The sequence below is a fragment of the Battus philenor genome, unplaced genomic scaffold, assembly GCF_028537555.1.
Source record: "Battus philenor isolate CCGP_79_NKW_IND1 unplaced genomic scaffold, ilBatPhil1.0.hap1 SCAF_12, whole genome shotgun sequence".
In the NCBI taxonomy this organism is placed as follows: domain Eukaryota; kingdom Metazoa; phylum Arthropoda; class Insecta; order Lepidoptera; family Papilionidae; genus Battus; species Battus philenor.
This window is the reverse complement of record NW_027181674.1, coordinates 5,263,727-5,284,587: the sequence shown is the minus strand read 5'-3', so window position 1 is coordinate 5,284,587 and position 20,861 is coordinate 5,263,727. Positions and strand designations below refer to the sequence as shown.

The 20,861-nt window shown below is 32.5% G+C and overlaps 1 protein-coding gene across 1 annotated transcript in view; it reads left to right on the top strand.

The window, feature by feature from the left end:
* LOC137932649 (multiple PDZ domain protein-like) overlaps window positions 1-20,861 on the top strand; it is a 153,129-nt gene that overhangs the window by 106,895 nt on the left and 25,373 nt on the right. Inside the window, exon 4 of the mRNA XM_068776274.1 lies at window positions 11,141-11,328. Coding sequence (XP_068632375.1) covers window positions 11,141-11,328 — 188 coding nt within the window. The remainder of the gene's footprint in view (window positions 1-11,140; window positions 11,329-20,861) is intronic.

Sequence of the window (20,861 nt, the reverse complement as noted above, 5' to 3'; positions counted from 1 at the left end):
CCATACAAAAAACAGTAACAAACAACGTATAAAATTAAAACACCTAACCATAACCGACAAATATTTGACTAATCAGAACTAAAATTATGTTATCATTACTTGTTTGCGATGCGCGTACAGTTGGAAAATTTGTTTTTGTAAGTAACCGTTCATTATTTATATATACATTAAATGATTTTTTATACATGTCTTACGAGGCAACTAACTAGTGAATAAATATGAGTATAGACTTTTGACTTGTCTGCACATCGAACTAATTCTCTTATATCATAACATAATTAAGGAAATAGATACAATTAATGTAAAAATATCTCAAATTAAGAAGCTAGGTATAATAGCTTCTAATGTTTGATTGTGAAGTTACTTTGGTCTATAGCGTAGGGTAGTCTACAGTATAACTTAGTCTCAATTATATGTATGTAAGTTTTTTTTTCTAGTTTGTAATATGTTTAATAGATAAGTAAACCGAATAAAAAAATCCCTTCCATTTCCCACGGCGAAGAAAAAGAGATTTATTTATTTACATAAAAAGTCGTCTTCTATTTGTCTGTTAGGATAATCAAAGCATCATTTTTGTTTTAACGCAATTTTTTCATTTCCATTACACAAAGAGTACTGTTATTACGCTAAGAATCAAAGGCTGTTAAATTTTGAAAGCTTTCTGAGGATCATCGTGGCGTATAATTCAAAGGTGGCAGGAATAAAAAGTGATTGCTTGAAATTAATTCTTCCGCAAATAAACTATTTTTGCTAGCTAATTCAAACTTTTTTGGAATATCTGTGTTTGAATTAAAGCAATATACAGTGTGATTGGTTATAGATGTGAAATCTTTAAATGGGTGAATGTATTGTTAATTTGCTACACTATCCAAAAATCAATAGTTTCAGAAGTAACAAAAATGTAATGAAAATGTAGTAATGAAATGCGTTTTCTAAATTTGAATGAAAATTAATTATAGTTTACTATCTATCCATGCTGACTATGCACTGTCAGAAGTTATTGGCCTGTAGCATGTCAATAGAAAAAATAAATTAGTGTAACACAATTAAGAGTGATCAATCTATACAGGATTGTTGGATATAGGTGTAAAAGCTTTAAAGCTTTTTGCTATCAAATGAGCTATACATTTCCCCTTTTAAAGATTTTAGATCTATAAACAATCACCCTTTATAAAGTTTCGACAGATATTGATATTATAGCCTCATAAAAGAAACATTACGAAATAAGGAATAACTCGTGTAATATACGCAATACAGAGTTAAAACAAGGATATTTTCGCTTATTACCATTCGTGCATCTGTATTTTGTAGTCAATCACTTCTAGAAAGGCACTATGTTACCGCTACGATAATTGTATTTCTATTACTTTATGTAACTTAAAATAATATTTTGTAAATAAATATAGAAATAGTGTATATTAATATATATACCGCGCAAGTTTACCACGGACTTACAAGCGCATCTTAGGACATCTACCCTAAAGGTGAACAAATAGACGTTGGTCCTCAAAAATGCTGAATGAAAGTCGCTGCTAACATGTCTCATTGGAAACCTAGGGAGGAAGTCTAATTCGACTTCCTGCAACCTGAAATGATGATAAACAATAATATAATAAGCTTTGTGAACCATTAAAAATTAGAAGTTCTCGGAATTTCATGAATTTACTGCGCGGGTACCAGGTCTATCACGTAATGCGTTTTAAAACTTAATTACATTCGAAAAAAAACAGCGGTTTATTTGGATAACCGTATTCATTCCTTTTTGTTCACTTTAATTCCCGGATTTCGAATTCAATAGTGAGTTTTACGTAGCCTGTAAAATCGTGATGTTGGAAAACATCGAATTTCACCAAATGTGAACATAAGAGTTTTGTTTGTAACATTAATTGTTAACGAGATGTTATACAACATCTCGCTGATTGATAAGTTGAAGTGGCAGTGATCAGACAACATAGCGCGCAGAACAGACGGCCGCTGGGTTTTAAGGTTCTGAAGCGGAGACCAGAAATGGGCAAGCGCGACCATAGGACGCCCACCCACAAGGTGACAGACGATCCTGTTAAGGCCGTTGGAAGATGCTGAGTACAAGTCGTTTCTACTACGAGTTCTTATAGAAAAATATGAAGGAGGCATATGTCAGGCAGTTGAAGTTCTTCGGCTGAAATAATGATAAGAATGATCATCATCCGATGATGATAAATCTTATAATAAATATATGGATAGATATATGTGATTGCAAAGTAATGTATTGGGCACTTACAAATTACAATAGCTTAATTTATTTACCGCAATAATTTTTACTTGCAACCATTTAAATTGTACCTGAGCGCAGACGATAAAAACGGCTATTTCACATTAAATTCCTGAAAGTTAATTTCCGGTTTATTATACATTCGCCAATTTGCACTGGCGGCCTCACAGCTCAGGAACCTCTATTAAATCGAGCTGTGACCTGTGCCAGTGAAGAAAGACTACTCATATTTCAGAGACGTATTCGAAATAAATCTTTATTTATTACTAACAGTAAACATTTACAAAATATTCAAAAATATGCTTTATAAAAGGTGATTTTTGTGTAAAGTAGTGAACACATTTGTCAGCAAAAACTATTACACATATTTCCAATCACTGATAAAGAGGTAACTCTGAATTACAATATTGTTCTATATTAGGATACAATATAGCAATAACTTCTAACAGTGCGAAATTTTCAGGGAGAAATCGTCATCATTTTAGCCGATAGACGCACACTGCAAAGCTTAGGCCTTCCCCAAAGATCTCCACAATGACCGATCTTGCATTACCCGCATCAAGTTACTTTCCTCGACGTTAACAATGTCGTGGGTCCACTTAGTGGAAGGCCTACCTTATTTATCAGCCCGTTGTCACCACTCGATAACCTTTTGAACCCAACGGTGATCGATTTCATAAGCGATGCACCCAACCTACTACACCACTTCGAACGACTAGTTCTTCGAAGTTCATCGGTAACCTGGGCTACTGCTGTTTGGGTGACCCTGGGCATTTCTATAAGGCCCACCGTAAGCGATCGGTGTCAGATCCGTGGGTCATCGCCAGACATTGCGATACCACGGTCAGATAGTAGACAATAGTTAATTTTGATATTTAGTATTCGAATTTTGAAAACGAGTAGTGTTACCATATTATCACATATGTTATTAGTTCTGATTCCGTTAATTTTGATATAGAATGTGCCTTATATTATCAGCAAATGAACTATGTATTACCGCCTTTAAAGCTTTTACACCAATAACCAATCACAGTATATAAAATATAAATAAGCTCAAAAACATATTACGTCAGAAGCATTTTCCCAGCAAAACTCGAAGCGGTAACCGGTGACTCGAATATTACTCGGCACTTGATAAGCTCCAGGAAATTGACCCCGTTGCTAATTACCAGCCAACTCAATTACTTCCAGGCGTAATTAGTTACAAGACTTCATTAAACAGGCGGTTGCTTAAGTTAATAAGCTTTGGTATCGATGAGCTAATAACATTAAATGAGACCTGTATTAACATGCCTGTAGGATTTTTTATTAATTACATTCGCTATAATTTAAAACACAAAAGTAACAAACTTATTTTATATAATTACAAAATTAAATAAATCACTGTAACATTATTATCAATATTTTATCGAAAACATACGCAAATAAAAATATAAATTAAAAAAATTCAAACATTTTGTGATTTTTTAATAAATTTGATAAGTCGTATCTGTATTTGCACAAGATGCGTTTGGTACTCATGTAACTTTAAGATAGCTTCCTTCGGATTTACGGAGGAATTCAATTTGATTATAGATTCTATTAAATTGAGCTCAGATCTATTATATTTTGCTAAGGATGTACACGGTTGGTCAATCGATCTTGTGTTGATAATGAAAGGAATAAATTATATCGTTATATATATTCGTATATAATATGAGAAATCTTATAAAATTTAACACTCTATTTATTTAGTGAAAATTCGTGAAATAGCAATAATTACATAAAAATGTCTTGCATCTTTCTATATTATATTTGAAAGAATTCTTCACGCAGTCATCAGTTTTTAAGATTTTATTTTTCATGGCGCCATGCTTAAATCGGTTATAAATGGAAACTATGTCATATAACGTTACAGAGTAGATGCAAAAATCCTTTTCAAAGCTCTCATGTACGTTACGGATCAACACCTGCCAGTCTGCTGCCCCGCGATGCGTGCATATGCCCTGATTTAAATGTCCCCTACGCTGATTAAAAACCTCAGGCACAAATAAATATGAATAAAATATTAAAAAAATTATTTACAGGCACAAATTCATTAGCATACATAATAAATAAGCTCACAGCCGCTCAACGAGTCATAGAGACTGCTCGAAAATACTCTACGAGATCGAATCGGAGTTTAAGAAATGTAGAAATCAGACGAATGATGTTTATACTACATTTGCAAGTGGCAGTGGGCAAGCCACATAGTGCGTAAAACAAAATGGCCACTAAGGCCTTAAGGTTCTTGAATGAAGACCGCGAACCTACAGGTGCAGTGCCCACAAGGTCCACAAATAATCTTGGTTATGTCACCAGAAAACGCTGAATGCAGACCGCTTCCAATTGGTTATATTAGAAATTTACAGAGGAGTCATATGTCTGGCAGAGGATATTTTATGGCTGAAAGAAAGATGATGGTGGTGATAAATAAAAATGTTGTTGCTAAGTACAAAACTCTTGAAAGGCTCGACCAATTTGGCTATTGGCACAATTCCGTTAAACCGTCCTCATGTTCTTTTAATGGCGAGAAACAATTGAAAAATTGGGAAAACAATGTCGTTTAACGTTTGGTGTCGCTCAAAACCAAAAAAGGTGTATTTAGATGTATAAACAAATAATACCGTGTCGTATAATGACGTGTTGTAATGTATGAAACAGAAAACTGATTTTTATTATATTTGTTTATTATTAAAAGATTAAATCAAATAAATAAAGAGAGCATTTTGAAACACGTCTTTTTTTTCTTTGGATTGTGACAAAATTATAACCTTTGATAGTACGATGCTTGCAGCTATTTTAATATTAGTATTACACTGAAAAATCTTTGTAGCACTTTAGCAACGAAGCCGTTATTAATTCATAGTAAATTATAAAGCTTTATTCAATTCATATATTATATGATACATAATCGCTTATAAAGTTAAGTAAAATGTACAGGAATAGAAAATATTACCTATATAAAGCCTGCTATATTCTGGAACTACTTGCGCAAGATTGAAAAATAATTTAAATTATTTACATTTTTCAATCGAAGGACAAAAATATACGTTTCTAAAATTTTACAAAAAAATATCTACAAACATCTTTCTTACCTAAGTTACAAAAACATTAATAGTGTACGACACGCAAACATGAATCTAGGAAACATATTTTTTATTGTTAAGAGAAATCCAGTCGTGCTTATAATATTTTCTTTGCTATAAAAAAGGTAAGTTGAAAGAAAATCGGTATTAATGAATTCAAGACCGTTTTATTGAAGGCGAATAAACAAACTACGTATCAGCAATCGTTAGCACAAACACGAGACCATGCGCCATGAATTTGTTAGTCATGGCTTATAACATTTCAATTTTGTGACTAGAGCTGTGCAAACACGGCGACATCGCGTCGAGCACTCTTCTGTGTAAATAACTCGAACGCTAACGTCTTTTTGAGTGTTTTTTAGTAAAACAACACCACGCTTGCTTTCACACTATTTGAAATTCAAGTCTGCATATCGGTTAATATACATAAAAAAAACTATTAAATTATATTACACGATTGTGTATTAGTATTTGTAGCCATAGGCGTAGGCTTCCTGTAGAACCGATGTAGGCTACTTCCACCATATGTGTTGACGTCCTAAAAGAGTAAGATTTGTTTAACTACAGTTCTCCAAATTTTTCAATACTTTATCTCTTCACATTCCTAATTAGATATCGTAAAGAAGTCCTGAGCCCTCTCTATGGCTCGTTAAGCGTGTTTGACCTAGCTGATGAGGCTCAGAGTGATAGACCATGTTTCAACGCCGTAAGTTAAAATTTTTTTTTATTTTATTCAGTCATGTACTTTTATCAGAATGGTTGTGGTTATCCCCGGATCGGTTCCGGCGCCCCCGCTGCACTCTGCGTCGCCATGTATCTCGGAGTTTGGCAAAGTGATAGCACTACAAAGTAAAAACTGCCACCAAAAACTTAATAAATTAGTTTTTAGCGGGAGTTTTAATGAGGTCTGTACATCTGGGTGAAAAGTGTCCACGAAACCGCTTGCCTTACCCTTTACCTAAAAATATAATAAAATTGTACCATAAAAACGCATCATCTATATGTATAAACACTTATATCTATTATCTAATACATTCTTATCTTGCCGGTAATATGAGAGCTATTTTTGTAAGAGGAAGCAATTTAAATTTTCACATGTCAACTCGGTGCCAATACTTCAATGTTTTATGCCAGTGTCAATGAATAAATCTTTGTTTAGCTTCATTGGAATGTGTTTTCGAAATGTCAGAAATGTCACCATTACTATCGTTCACACGTCGGTTATATTTTACTTTGTTCTAAATATCAGAATTGCAAAATCGATACAAAATATTTATACACGTTTACAGAAATTGTATTTTTAATATAAATTGGACTGGGTTGCTTGTACTTTGTTAAATGTAACAATTTATATAACAGCTGTGATGAGTTCGAGTTATATTTTACTGCAACATTTTTTTATTTTTCTGATCGTTATAATTCCGCATATAAACCGATTACATATAGAACTTTTCAAAATACGATTTGTTTTCATATTAAATGTTGTTTGAGAAAAGTTCAAGTTATAATTTAATTGTAATATATATTTTTTTAATTTTTTACCGGTATTTGTAATTCCTCATATAAACCGTTATTTATTGAAAATTTCAAAATACGACCTATTTTTATATGAATGGTTTTAGTGATGAGTTCGAGTTATGATTTAACTGCATTTTTTGAAAGGTATAATTTAAGTTTTCAAATTATGAATTGTTTTTCATTTTCAATCGCTTACAATTTTTTAAATGTTCAACTTATTTTTTTGATTTATGTTTATAATTATATGTTGTTATCTAAATGTTACATAATTTTACTCACACATATATATTTTAAGCGCTTGATGACATTATATTTTTATGTTAATAGAGCTTGAGATATATTTCGCTACCTCTATAATTCGAAGTCATGGACGATTTCAGCTCACAATCAGTTTGTTATTTATCACTATCCTTGATAAGTCATCAATCATCTTTTTACTATGACTGGTACAAGTCAAACACGAAATTAATTTCTTGTTTTAAATTTTTAGTTGAATTTCATTTAATATTTGGTTTTAAATTTAGCCACAAAGTAAATGTCGAGTCATGGTCGGATTAGGTTTCTATCCGGCTAGTAACGGACGTCGCCGGAGCTTCGACATGAATTATACATTACCAAAGGGAAGTACACAGAAACAATTCCGACAATGATCTCATTCAATTCCGCTTGTTTTCGTGCTATTCTCACGGCATAAGGAAAATATTGTTGTAATTCGAAAAGTTTTATTACTTTTACGTGCGTATTTTCAAAGTTCATTTCATTTTCTTCCCCATCGAAGATCTTATTTCCTGTTCTAAATAATAATGATAGAAGCTCATCTTTATATATTAATATATACAGGGTGATTCTTTATAGACGAAAAAGCTTTAAAGGGATGTGAATATATAGCATATTCGACAGCAAACCTTTAGTAATTTTTTAGAAATACTTGATTTATTTAAAATTAAATTCGCACTATAAAGGTATTTTACAACAATTTCCAATTTCAATTCTGAGTAGCGCAATCATTATTATGAAAATAAAAACATTACCCGCATATTAAAATTTATTTCATAGGGAAACAGCCGTGAAGAAATTGCATCAGAAAAAACGGAAGCTGCTTTTTAAAATCATACTCATTTCGAAATTATAATTACTCATTAATACGTTTCTACTTGCCCGCACACCTAGTATAGGGCATTCAAGATGTTTTTACCATTATTTAATGCGTCATTAAACTAAGTATAGATTTTTACTATAAAATGACAATGCTACCTGAATTTATCTGATCCTTAGATTTCTTGATTCATCTATTTAAACAGGGTTATCATAAACAGGTAGTTAGCAAACCTGTGTAAAGGGATCACTTTGAAATATGTTATATTAACTTATTTGTGCTATTAGAATGCGTCTGGTTAATAACTTGTTTTGTTTACAATCTTATATATATCGAATACTTGTTGATTTTTTACAATCGAAAACGAACGAAATACTTTTTTTTATTCTTTTACTACTTAAGTAATGAAGACAAATTTAAGGTTTATTCTAATCATTATCATCATCATCATAACAGCCGACAGGCGCCCACTGCAAGGCATAGGCCTTCTTGAATGATCGCCACAATAACTGGTCTAGCGCTACCCGCATCCATCGATTTCCCAAGACCTTGACTAACGACACGTCAGTCCAACTAAAATATCAAATAATAACACACACATTAATTTAAAAACCTTCCAAATATTATGCTTCTTTACTTGTTATTTCTTTTGATATAAATAGTTAGTGTTGCCATTGATGTAGCTCGAGGAATTAAAAAAAAAAAACAAGTTTTTATGATCAAAGGAAGAAAGCTTGTTAAGGTCAGACAAACATTCTTGTGTTGAACAGCTTATATTAACCTAAACTCTGTTGACTTAATACAAAAGTTTATAAACAATTAATTTAAAGTTAGTAATTGTAATGTTAATGTATTTGAAGCATTAAGAACGGCGAGCCGCAATCTCTACAGAAAATATTTAGCCGACTACGCACCAGTACTAAAAGTTGTCCCAAACATACCGCCGGGAAGGACTGAACAAACAATGTTAATAATGGCCAAACAACCCCAACTTACCTGACGCTTGCTTTATGTTACACGAACACTCCCGGGGCTAAGGCTTTCAGGCGACGCAGTCCCCAATCGTATTTAAACAGCGCTCATACTAAGCCTACTTGTTAATAGTTATTAAAATTTTGTAATAAAATTAAGCTTATTGCTTAAAATTTAGTTGTAAATATTGTAAAGCCTTAAACGGGGTTGATGATGTATCTCTTTAGTCAGCAAAAAGCTCACTTTTACACCTATTTTCAATCTTAATCTGTATAAAGTGACTACTGAAATGTGAAATATTTGTATTTTAATATGAGAAACCAATAACTTCTGACAGTTGTACTGTCTGTCTATCTGCAAGGAGAGATAGTAAACATTAATTAATTTTAAAATATTGTAATTTCAATTATTAAAACACTTTGTCTTACTATTTTCGCATTACGTCATTTATTATTTCTAAAACCGTTAATTTTTGTACAAGGTATAAATATACCGTAGCTTTGACTTACAAAAGTATTTCAGTTAATGGGCGAAGCATATTTTAAAATGTATTTATACGAAATCTATGGTAAATTTTTATCAAATTGGAAATATCATACTCCAGCAGGACATTCCTTGATGAATTAAAAAATATATATATATTTTTTTCATTTTAATTAAATTGATTGTTTACACCAGTGATTCTCAACCACTGTGTCGCGGCACTTTTGTGTGCCGCCAAATTTTGCAAATATATAATAATGTTAATATTATTAAATTATATCATTTAAAAAGAAAAATATTTTTAACATGAGTATTTAAACCCACAAAAAAATAAATTATTTTATTATTAGCTTAGCAACGCGTTTTTTCTTTTTCTTTTTCTTAGTGCCAAATAATGATGAAGCGGCGTGCGTAGCAATAGGAATATGTCTCAAGTCGGCGCACACTTGCCACTTTTGCGTACAAAATGTGTTGTTTTAGTGATAGTTGGAATTCAGAAGGTGTTGCATAGTAGTTACTGCACCTTTTCTCTCGTTAAAATTGGCAAATGTATGTGATTCGGTTTAATATTAATTTATTTGCATGTAGTGTCAATTTATAAATTTGTAAACTTATTAACTTTGCAGTACACCTATCCCCCGATTTATACGGTACTTGTTTTACACGTTTTCGCTATTACACGGTTTTCCAAATAAGTTTTTTTTGTTTTTATCGCACTCTTCTAAATGCTACTGTGATTGAACACGTGCGAAAAAAAAAATTTGAGTCAGTCCCTAAAGACAGTTATAAAACTATTAAATTAATTGTTGTTGATCATTTGACAACATTAGAAGAGAGAATTATTCATTATTTCCACAAATTAGATATAAAGAAATTTGATTGGGTTCGTAATCCATTTCTCATAACGGATACTTCTATATTTGACTTAACTTTGAATGAAGAGGAAGAACTCCTTTTGCTTTCCAATAATCGAGATTTAATTTTAAAACATTCAGAAGAATCAATTTATTCATTTTGGATTAACATCAGATGCGATTATCTAATGATAGCCAAAAAAGCTTTAAACATATTATTACAATTTTCCTCATCTTATTTGTGTGAATTCGGATTTTCAGCATTAGCCAACATTAAAACTAAAAAAAGATCGAGATTGTTAAATGTAGAAGACGATATGAGAGTAGCTTTGTCATTTTTACAACCAAATATAAACGAAATTATCAAAAAACATCAAGCTCAAATTTCGCATTAAAAATATTTTTTTTATTAGCTTGTAAATAATCCCTTAATAAACGTTTAGTTATTATTGTAGTATATATTAGTTTATTTCGTATATTTAAATTTTTTGTCATAAACTATTTATGCAGTGTGTTGGTGTAAGTAAATATTTTTTATCTTTTTCTTTGTGTGCGGCCAAATTCTGAAATCGTTAAATATGTGCCGCAACAAAAAATAGGTTGAGAATCACTGGTTTACACCATTTGCATCTGGCTAGCCATTAGATATATGACACTTTAACAACTGAAAAATAAAATGATCCCTTTGGGTTACCGGTCATTTTCCTCAGAACCTCAACAGCCATTTGTTCTGCGTACTTTGTGACCTATCAGTGGATAGGCAACTGGCAGTGGCCGGTTTAACTTCCTAATCCTTTTTCCACTGATGATGTCCGAATTTTTAATATTTAAAATATTTATTTAAATAATTTTTTCACAGAAAACACATTCACTGTGGTAGTGGAAAAAGACGGCAGAGGGCTCGGCATGTCGGTGTGCGGCGGAGGAGGACTTGTGAGAATACGACGGCTCTATCCTCCGCAACCTGCGTGGCGAACCGGCCGCTTGGCTCCCAGGGATCTACTACTCTCAGCCAATGGAGTGCCTTTAGCTGGTCTTAGCACTTACGTAAGTCTACCATTAATATACATTTTTATTGATTACGAAAACTTACAGCTAAAATATGTTCACACATTTGTAAGTAGAATGTAATAAGATATGATCCTAGCCATTTGACTTTAGGCAGCTTCGTCGAAATTGAGCTCACGGAAAAAGAGGTCCGTGAGCTAAACATATTTGTAATAGAAGGCCATTAATTAGTAAGGGAGAAATGCCGATTCTCTGAATGCTTGGCTCGCGGATTAGCTAGCGCAGTTTTTTTTTTTATTTCAAGTATGTTTCACGAATAGAAAGGGTGAGACTATTCTAGACACCGGTAACACCACGACATCAATGTTTCCGACGACTCTAACAAGCAGCTAAATAAAGGCCGCTTCCAACTGATCTTATTTCAAAGTAAGATCTTTTTTTTTTCGTTACAGCAGTAGGATGTTCACTGCTGGACATATGCCTCCTCTACAGATTTCGTTATCCAAAGGTCATCTGTGTGCCTTGTGGGCGGACGTACTACACACTTGCAGGTCCGTGGTCTTCATTTCAGAACCAATGGGTCCCAATATCACGTATGAAATTTCTAATATTAGACACGAATAAATACATTGAGTTAAAAATTTATAATATATAAATCAATATACAAATCGAACATTAAATACATAATACAATGCGTTATCGCGTTTTGTTTCTGTTTAGTTTAAAAACGCAGTTTAATTCAAGTATTTTATGTCCATTAATTTAAGAAAGTATTAAAAAAAAAAGTTAACATTTATTCGCTTTTATAAATTGATGTAGATGCACCTTTAATCTTTCTTGTCATTTAAACAGAAAAAAGAATTTAACCTTTAACAAAAGACTCTTTGAAGTTTTTGCTTTTCCCAACAGTTTTAAAATAACATTAGACCCGAGAGATATTTAAGAAAAGTTAGTAATTGTTCCACTTCCTTTTTCAAACTTTTCTAAAATATTCCAACTCAATTGTAATTTGTAATTTAAAAAGCATAATTTGATTACATTAAGTACAAAGTATTTCTTTTTAGTATATCTCTGTGAAGAAACGTAAAAGAACGTTGTGACAACAACAGTACAAAAAAATATAGGTTGTTGAAGTCTCCATAAACACAGTATTAACAATTTAAAAAATCTAGAAGAAATAATTATTAAAAATAAATTATTTATGTTTACCGTTAGTTTTAATAAAATAACCAACAAGCTGGGTACCATTATCATTACGATTTATTTCAGATATACGACGTCCACTGCTGGGCCGCCTAAATAGATTCAAACGGGACTTGTTAAAATTGCTCTCATTCCAGCTTCTTCAAACTAAGTAAATCTTACGAACCAAATATTAAAGCTAATCTTATAGGTACCCAAACATTTCGAAATTATCAGTTATTTTTATACTTATTAAAGCCTCTTGTAAACTCATAACATAGACAGCCACCCACAGTCCTAAAATCTTTACCAACTTATTAGGCCTATCGATGAAGTTGTAACTTTATCAAACTTTGACGTGAGCACACGTAATCTTTCCTTATATGTGAAGTTGTAAGGTATGTGCTTAGTAACTTTTGATTTAGTTTGAAACAACCTCCATACAAGTTCGTTATATCGTTTCTGTTCTATTATAAAACCAAAGCACCGTTTTTAGAACATAATTAAAATTAATTTATAACTTGCCTTTGTGTAAGTAAGTAAAACTTGAAGAGAACGTTAATAATGGAAATAACTATACAAAGTTTCATCATCACCATAACTTAGGCCGTAGGATGTTCAGTTCTGGACATAGGCCTCCCCTATAGACAGTTTGGAAGTGCTTTGCACCCACCGTTTTTCGACGACCTTAAAAAGGACATTTGTCCACCTGGTGGGTGAACATCGTACACTGTGTTTGATAGTCTGTGATCTTTAGTATAGAACCTTAAAACCAACGGCCATCTGCTCAGCCATGTGGCTTGGCCACTACACTACCACTTATATTCACCAATTCGGTGGGCTGCCGGTTAGTTTTATGAAATGAAGGAAAATTAAGTGATTAATATGAAATAATAATAAGTAAGAAGTTTTGAGTTTAGAATAATAATTTTAAATTGCCACGTCTAAGCGATTGCCACAAATGGATGTCAAAGTACAATTTAATAAAATACTTTCACAGATTGTATTCAACTCTTGATTTCGAAATTTAGGTCGAAGGGCCCAGAAGGATGATTGTCACGAACAGAATTAACAACTTGTACAAAGTGGAGCAATCTTTGTTTGTAAATTGATTCTATTTAATACAAAAGACCGTTCGTTTGTATTTTGGTTTTCAATATTTACGTAGTAGAAACAGTCTTTTCACAAATAGTATGTATAAATTTGCAATAAAATCTCTTTGGCTGTACTATTTGATGTCATTAAAAAGGTTACATTTTCAAGTACAAAATCGAGTAAGTATATTTTTTTTGATCTATTTTTCATTTCTTTTTCTTTGTTATAAAGTTGAGTAAATCTTAGGAAAAAATTTGATACATGTACGATTTTAAAAAAGAAAAATGAAACGTTAGTCGCGAAAAAAAAATTGTGACATTTATTAACTTAATGTAATAATCAGTAAGAGTAATACAAAGTTGGATTAAGCGTTTTCAAAATGCACCTCACTCTAGTCGCCCAGTTACGGTATTATTGAAGATCAAGATCGGCTTATTAGTAATTACGATGTAACTGAAGATTTGAATATTGACCACATAACATAGTCATTCCAAAACAACTGGTTGTCAAGTTTATTTGTCGCTTTTCATTTCTGTCACAAGTTCCAACATTTCTACAGCAACGGTATCAAGTAACTTACCTACCCGATAGTAACAATAATAATAAAACCTGTTACTCGGGCTTAAAAAGTGCAATAATGTTTACTTAATACAACACTTATATATATTATTTAAATTCAATGTTTCCTACATATTTAATGGTTTTTTTTCTACCTATTTTTTCTATAATTCTGACCTCAAAAATGTGGCTGTAAACTTGTTCTGCACTTTTTATTTGTAGATCGTAAAAAATATCCCAGGATGTTTTCTTCTTTGTTTTGCGAAGCATGATGTACTGATTTTTGTAACACTAAAGTTACTGAAATGGAGCTTATACTATTTTTTTGACAGACTGACAGGCAAACTTGTTGACACTTTTACTACTCAAGATAGTAAAAACTCATCGAATAAAATGACATATACATATTATAGTAAGATTTAAATTAACTTAAAAAAAGTCGCTATGAATTGCGAAAAAAAAATTCTCGACTTAGTACACGCACGTCTTTTAAAGCCATCAGGTCTAATAACACCTTAGGCGCTGTGTTTCTTTTTATCACACAGTGTCTAAAACACGGTGTATTAAAAAGTATATACATCTTTCAACTTAGTAAACGCACCGTATATCCTTCAGGAATACGTTTTCTATACATCTTCTATTACTCAAAAATGAAAGCCCTGGCCTGCCGCAGTTTTCCGATGGAAATGTTCTGGTGAATGTTCCACGGAAAAAAATCCATGAAAAAGGAGGTGAAAAATAATATACGATTATGATGTAGATTTAAAAAATTCAGAACAAATAAAATGTACTTTTTTAAAACGGTAACTGATGGTCTGGCGCAGGAGGTGTTGATGAATATTTCTCTGTAATAAAATAAAATAATATTAATAATTGTCTGTCCCAAAATAACATTCACTCAAAAGAAAGCATTTAAAAGCTAGTAGGAAAACAGAAATGGTTGTCATTAGAGAGGAAAGCAGGTCGTGCATTTCTGATTCACTTCATTGTCTTAAAGACGCAATTAGCAGAGCGTGTGATGTATGTGCCACCAGAAGAATTTCTCTTTTATAATTTAAAATTATTTCTTTTAAATAAATATTATAAATAGCGGTTAATGAAACTTTGTATTATTTACAGCTTTTAGAACTTAATAATGACAATATAAACTCTATTTAAATCACCTTAATACTGAAATACATGTTTTACAAAAACAAAATTAAAATAAAATGTTAAAAATTAGTTTATTTTTCCTAGATCAATATCAGGGATCGTATATACCAGAATTAATAACGACTTTTCAAAAAACTATTATAGTAAAATGTTGAAGCTCTTATAGATTTTGTTTTTTTGCTATTTCTCTCAAGTTCAAAGAGTTTTTAACTTCGTTAGACAAAAGAAGTTTCTCTACAAAGCTGAAGATTTGAAAAAGTTTCCTTGCTTACTATAATTACAAGTCTAAAGACTGTTCGAAGCAGACAAACTTCACAATTTATTTCAATAGTTTTTTTTTCTTTCATGGCCTTCAATTAAACCGCTAACAGTGTGTTCTTTAGAAAAAATGGATATACACTATGCTTTGTAAAGAATAAACCTTAAGTCGTCGTGAAAATTGTAATTTGTTGTCTCAACACTTCCCTCAGTTCGAGGTCTGAACGATAAACGTAAAAAGTTTTATGAAAACGCCGGCACCGCTTGTGTACCAACGTAATAAACCACAAAATGGCCACTAAACAGACCTAAGAAGAATGGGCATTAACCTAAAAGTATTATAGCACATCTATTGTTACTTTTAATATGTAGTTAATTTGAAAAGATTAATATTTTTAATAACATATATCTTTTAATTTCATTACCAAAAATTCTTTATTTTCACTTAAGTTCATTCAAATCTGCTCCAGTTTCGATATAGCTTGTGGTAAAGGCTATCGCTCATTTAAACTAACATCAAATTAACATAATGATGCTTTAACTAATAGAGATGAAACGTTTGCTTGGATTCTCCCATTATCCTCATTGGTTACCCAGAATCAACCTCATTAATACAAATATTTGTTAATCAATATTGATTTCATTTAAAAGTTTCCATGAAATATAGAGGTTTACGTGATCTGGATATACTTATCTATTAGCTGTCCCCTGAAAATATATTCTGATCAGGTTTTAATCCTTTTTAATGAACGCCTCCGCAATTTCCTTCGTGAATTTCGTAAAATCGTTAAACTGTCTTATATTCGTCTAAAGAAATATCGCTTCGAAATTTCAAGTCTGTAATCGTTATGGTTCCAGAGACATCGTGATGATTTATTACATAGGGGAAAATCCTTTTCTATATATGTATAATAGGATTTCCGGTCTATTAAATCAAAATAATCTTTATTCAAATAGGCTGTAACAAGCCCTCCCGAATCGTCAGTTAGTATAAAAAAAATAATTTATATGTAGATAACAACATGAATAGGTGGTTAAAACGTATTAAAAAAAAATATTACCTTTGATTACACACGATTTCATTGCAGAACATATTGAGGTTTTCAAATTGCTACGTATATTTGTTTGCTCACGAAGTCATCGAGGAATCCAATGTATACACTTCGTGAAACTTTTGCCTCAGTTTAACTTTGACTTGAAAATTTTAAAATTACTCCGAAGTGCTTTCTCGTTTTCGCTTCTTCCAAGTCAAAAGAAAATTGTAATTTTGAATTTATTACATAACAAATTATACACGTTTCATTTAACAGAACAAATGTTTGAATCTGTTGTTGGATATGTATTAGAGTAGAAAAAAATCAATCCTGTATTGTTTAATAAAAATTATTACACGCATATTTGCTCACAATAATATTTAATAAATTAGTTATGGGGGGGTCTATCATTATCATCATCATTTCAGCTTTGGGACGTCCACTGCTAGACATAAACCTCTCCCACGGACTTCCAATAAGACCGATTGGAAGCAGCCTTCATCCAGCGTCTTCCGACAACCTTGGCGAGGTCATCTGTCTACCTCGTGCGTGGGCATCCTGCGCTACCCTTGCCGGCCTACGGTCTTTTTTACTCCAGTCTCTCCACCCTAAGGCCCCAGCGGCCATCAATTATTTGCTTCATTGCCTGCCCGTTGTCGCTTCAACTTCCCATCAACGAAGCCATGTCGGTAATTTACATTCAATATTGTACTCTCTTCACAATCCTCGTTCAGCTACTGTGAGCTTGCCAATGAGACTCCAGGTGAGAGACTACGGTATAGATTGCAATGATATGTCCCAAAGGTTTACGAGTAGTAAAAAGGTAAACTGTCTTTTGATTTGCAAATATAGTCTCTGGAAGCCTTATGTGCTGTACATGTATAGTTGGTTTCGTTTTTAAATATATCTCATATACAAACAATTCCACGCTAAAATTCAACATTCGGGGACATGTTGAAACTGGGCCGCCATCCATTGTGTCCAAATTAGAAGACAGGGTACGGTACCCGCGCCTGAAACAACAATAGTGTAACAAATACAAACTCAAAAGTAAGGGAGTTTCTAACAAAGATATTTTTTTAATTAGACTTCCATAAATGTTTGGTTAGCATTACCCAGAGGTACTGCTGTTGGATCTATTCAAAATTATATTTTTTTAAATCGCAAAAACAATTTAGTTTTCATATTTAAACCTGTATACAATTTTTGTATAGTAATAATTTTCAAAATAAATATGTTTTTTATAACAACAGTCTCTAACAATGAGAGTACTCAAACACTTTTTGTCGCGTTGTTTCATCACTTTTAATAAGAATGATCTTTTTTAAAAACAAAATAAAAAAAATGTGTAAGTTTTAAAAGATCAGCTAGCTACAGACAGCTATCCTTGGCAATAAAACCCAGTTACTAGAGATTAATCTAGACAGTTGTCTATCGTGCAGACTATTACAACTTATTATTATTTCTTTAGTAGCCATCGGCTTTTTTTTTTCAAAATATCTTTTATGCTTCCATATCTTATACTAATTCATTTTCATCATAGATAACGATGATGATCATCATATCAGCCGATAGACGGCCACTGCAAAGCGCTATCCCCATTCTTTCGGTGCGTGCATCCTGCAACGTCTCGCGTCATTAAGTCCATCTACCTTAAGTCCATCCAGGGGACCTACACATGCCGCGTTGCACATGGTCCCCACTCGAGAACATTTCATCCCCAACGGCCGTCGGTTTAACCAGCGTTATACCCAGTCCTCTCCTACTTCAGAAGACAGATTGTTCCCAGATTATACCATAATATAATAAGCACATTACAAAATTATATAGTGCACGGTACAATTGTGTAATTTTGCAACCAGATAGAAATCAGCTATAGTATTGCGCTACAATACAGATTGTTTGCGTTCTTTGATATCACAGATGAGCGTATATACTATATGTAATGCGTAAAACAATGTTGTAGCAAACCGGTTTCTCATTATCTAAAGTCTCGGAGCTTAAAGAAACTGAAGTGTACAAAGGCAGAAAAATTAAAAAAAACGTTCCTCCCCCGTGACCTGTTGTTGAAGCGGGTCTCACTTGAGATAGCAGTATTACCAACACACACAGCGTTAGATTTTGTAATAAGCTTATATCTTAAATCATGTCTCTGTAAAAAGTATATAAACATATTTAATTAAAAATAAATGAAATTCGTAAAAGATTGCTATATCATAAAATATTTAAATTTCTTAAGCAATTAATATATTGTCTTTAAAATCCGCGCAGTGGTAGCACAGCGGTAGAGGACTGAGAATTGCGTTCCTAGGTCGCGGGTTTGATTCCCGGGATATTATCTTATATAATTCACACTTTGTGCATTAATTATATAGTTTACCACTGCTCACGAACAAGTCTTCCAGAGAATGGGTAGTCAGCGTCCTCTGCGTACTATGATACCACACTTCGATCGCCAACCCACATGCCAAGCGTGGCGATAATAGTATATAGATATCTTTGGGAAACCTATGCCTTGCAGTAGATGTCTCTTGGCTGAAATGACGATTCAAAATCCAAAGGTTTTCATTATGTGGTAAAACCAGACTATGGGTTAGAGAAAAAACAGATATCATGACACGAGAAGCGCTTTCTGACTCTTAAAAAATCCTTGTGGTCAAACCAAAGTCCTTCATACATCGAGTTAGGTAACTTAATTTGCCTGCTATTTATATAATCCTTGACCTTGTAAATCAGTACGTAATGTTATATAAAAACCCTAAACGTTCACGTAACTCAAAATGTACTCTGAAATCTTTGCAAGTATTAAAACATTAATGTACCATAAATATTTATGGTACATTAATGTTTTAATACTTGCATTATTATTATAGTCAATCCCGTATGTATGAAAATATGATCTGTCAACCCATAAAAAATTATCCTCGTCTTAAAAGAATTTTTGTGTTATATGTAAAAAGGCAAATGGAGGGCAAATCGCCGCAGGGTCCAGTCGAAACCAGTATGTATGTGTATACATTAAAAGTATCTTTACTTGATCATGTTTTATGTTTGCTTAGTATTTCTCGCGCATATTGCTCAATTATTGATTTATACTATTTTAAGAGTGCAATTTTCAGTTCTAAATTGTGATGTGTAAAATAGATGACTCACATCGAAAATTTAACTACAGTAATTAATAACATAAGAGTTGGAAAAAAATACCGAGTCGTTTTTTGGTAGGACGGGTTAATGCAATAATTGTTCTCGTAAACAAGAATACACATATTAACAATTTCTTTCAATTGGTTAAAACTAATAAAATTCAATAAACTTACAGTTACAAGAAACTTATATTTACACGTAAAAAATAATCAAGAATAACGTTCGAGAAGGCATAATTCAATAAAGTAAAATAGGTGTTAATATACCAAGTGTTATATTTGCACATCTATTTACATGCTAACCATAATTACACGCACGATCAGCACTCGGTAAGCAAATTGAATTGTTTGTGATTGTATGTTTATTAAATTATTTTGCAACATCACTTGCCCGCTCGGTCGCTGAAAATTAAATAAAATTCGATAAGGGCCGCGTTTACAAACGGTATTTAATTAAAACGCAGTTCAGCGAAATAATATCGGAAATTAATTTAAAAACCATTGTTAGATTGATATACCTTTAAATAACTATGACACTGTTTATGTTATACAAAACAGAAGTCTGTGATGACATTGTTAATTGCAGTTTAAATGTAGATTCACGAAATTGTTATATAGAAACGATCAAAATCGATGCCGTGATTATAGTATCTATACTCTAGTATATCTAAAAAAAACTTATAATGATATGTATGTATTTGTACGTACGTACATCCTAAATTGCCCTCTCCTTCAAGTATCTTATCTTTATCCAAAGGTTGTCTTTTAGAGATCGCCTCGAGCGATAAGACCGCCTCTTGTATTACATGAATTGTTTCTTTTTTTTCTACTTATTGTCTATGGTGTACAAAAAAGTGTAAATAAGAAAGAAAAGGACCAATATTTAGCCACTTCCGCACATGCAGTGGTAGTCGTGCAATAAAGTGCACCGCCCGCCAGCCCGCTGATAAATGCGTATGCGGCAAACAATGCGAATCACACAACCGCCACCGCCAAATTATTCAACACGTGTTTCACCCCACCACGGGACATCTTCAGGAGTTATGTTACACCGATTAGTGCCAAACACAGATTATTGCACGACTACCACTGCATGTGCGGAAGTGGCTAAATATTGGTCCTTTTCTTACTTAGGATGGACTTCCGCGAG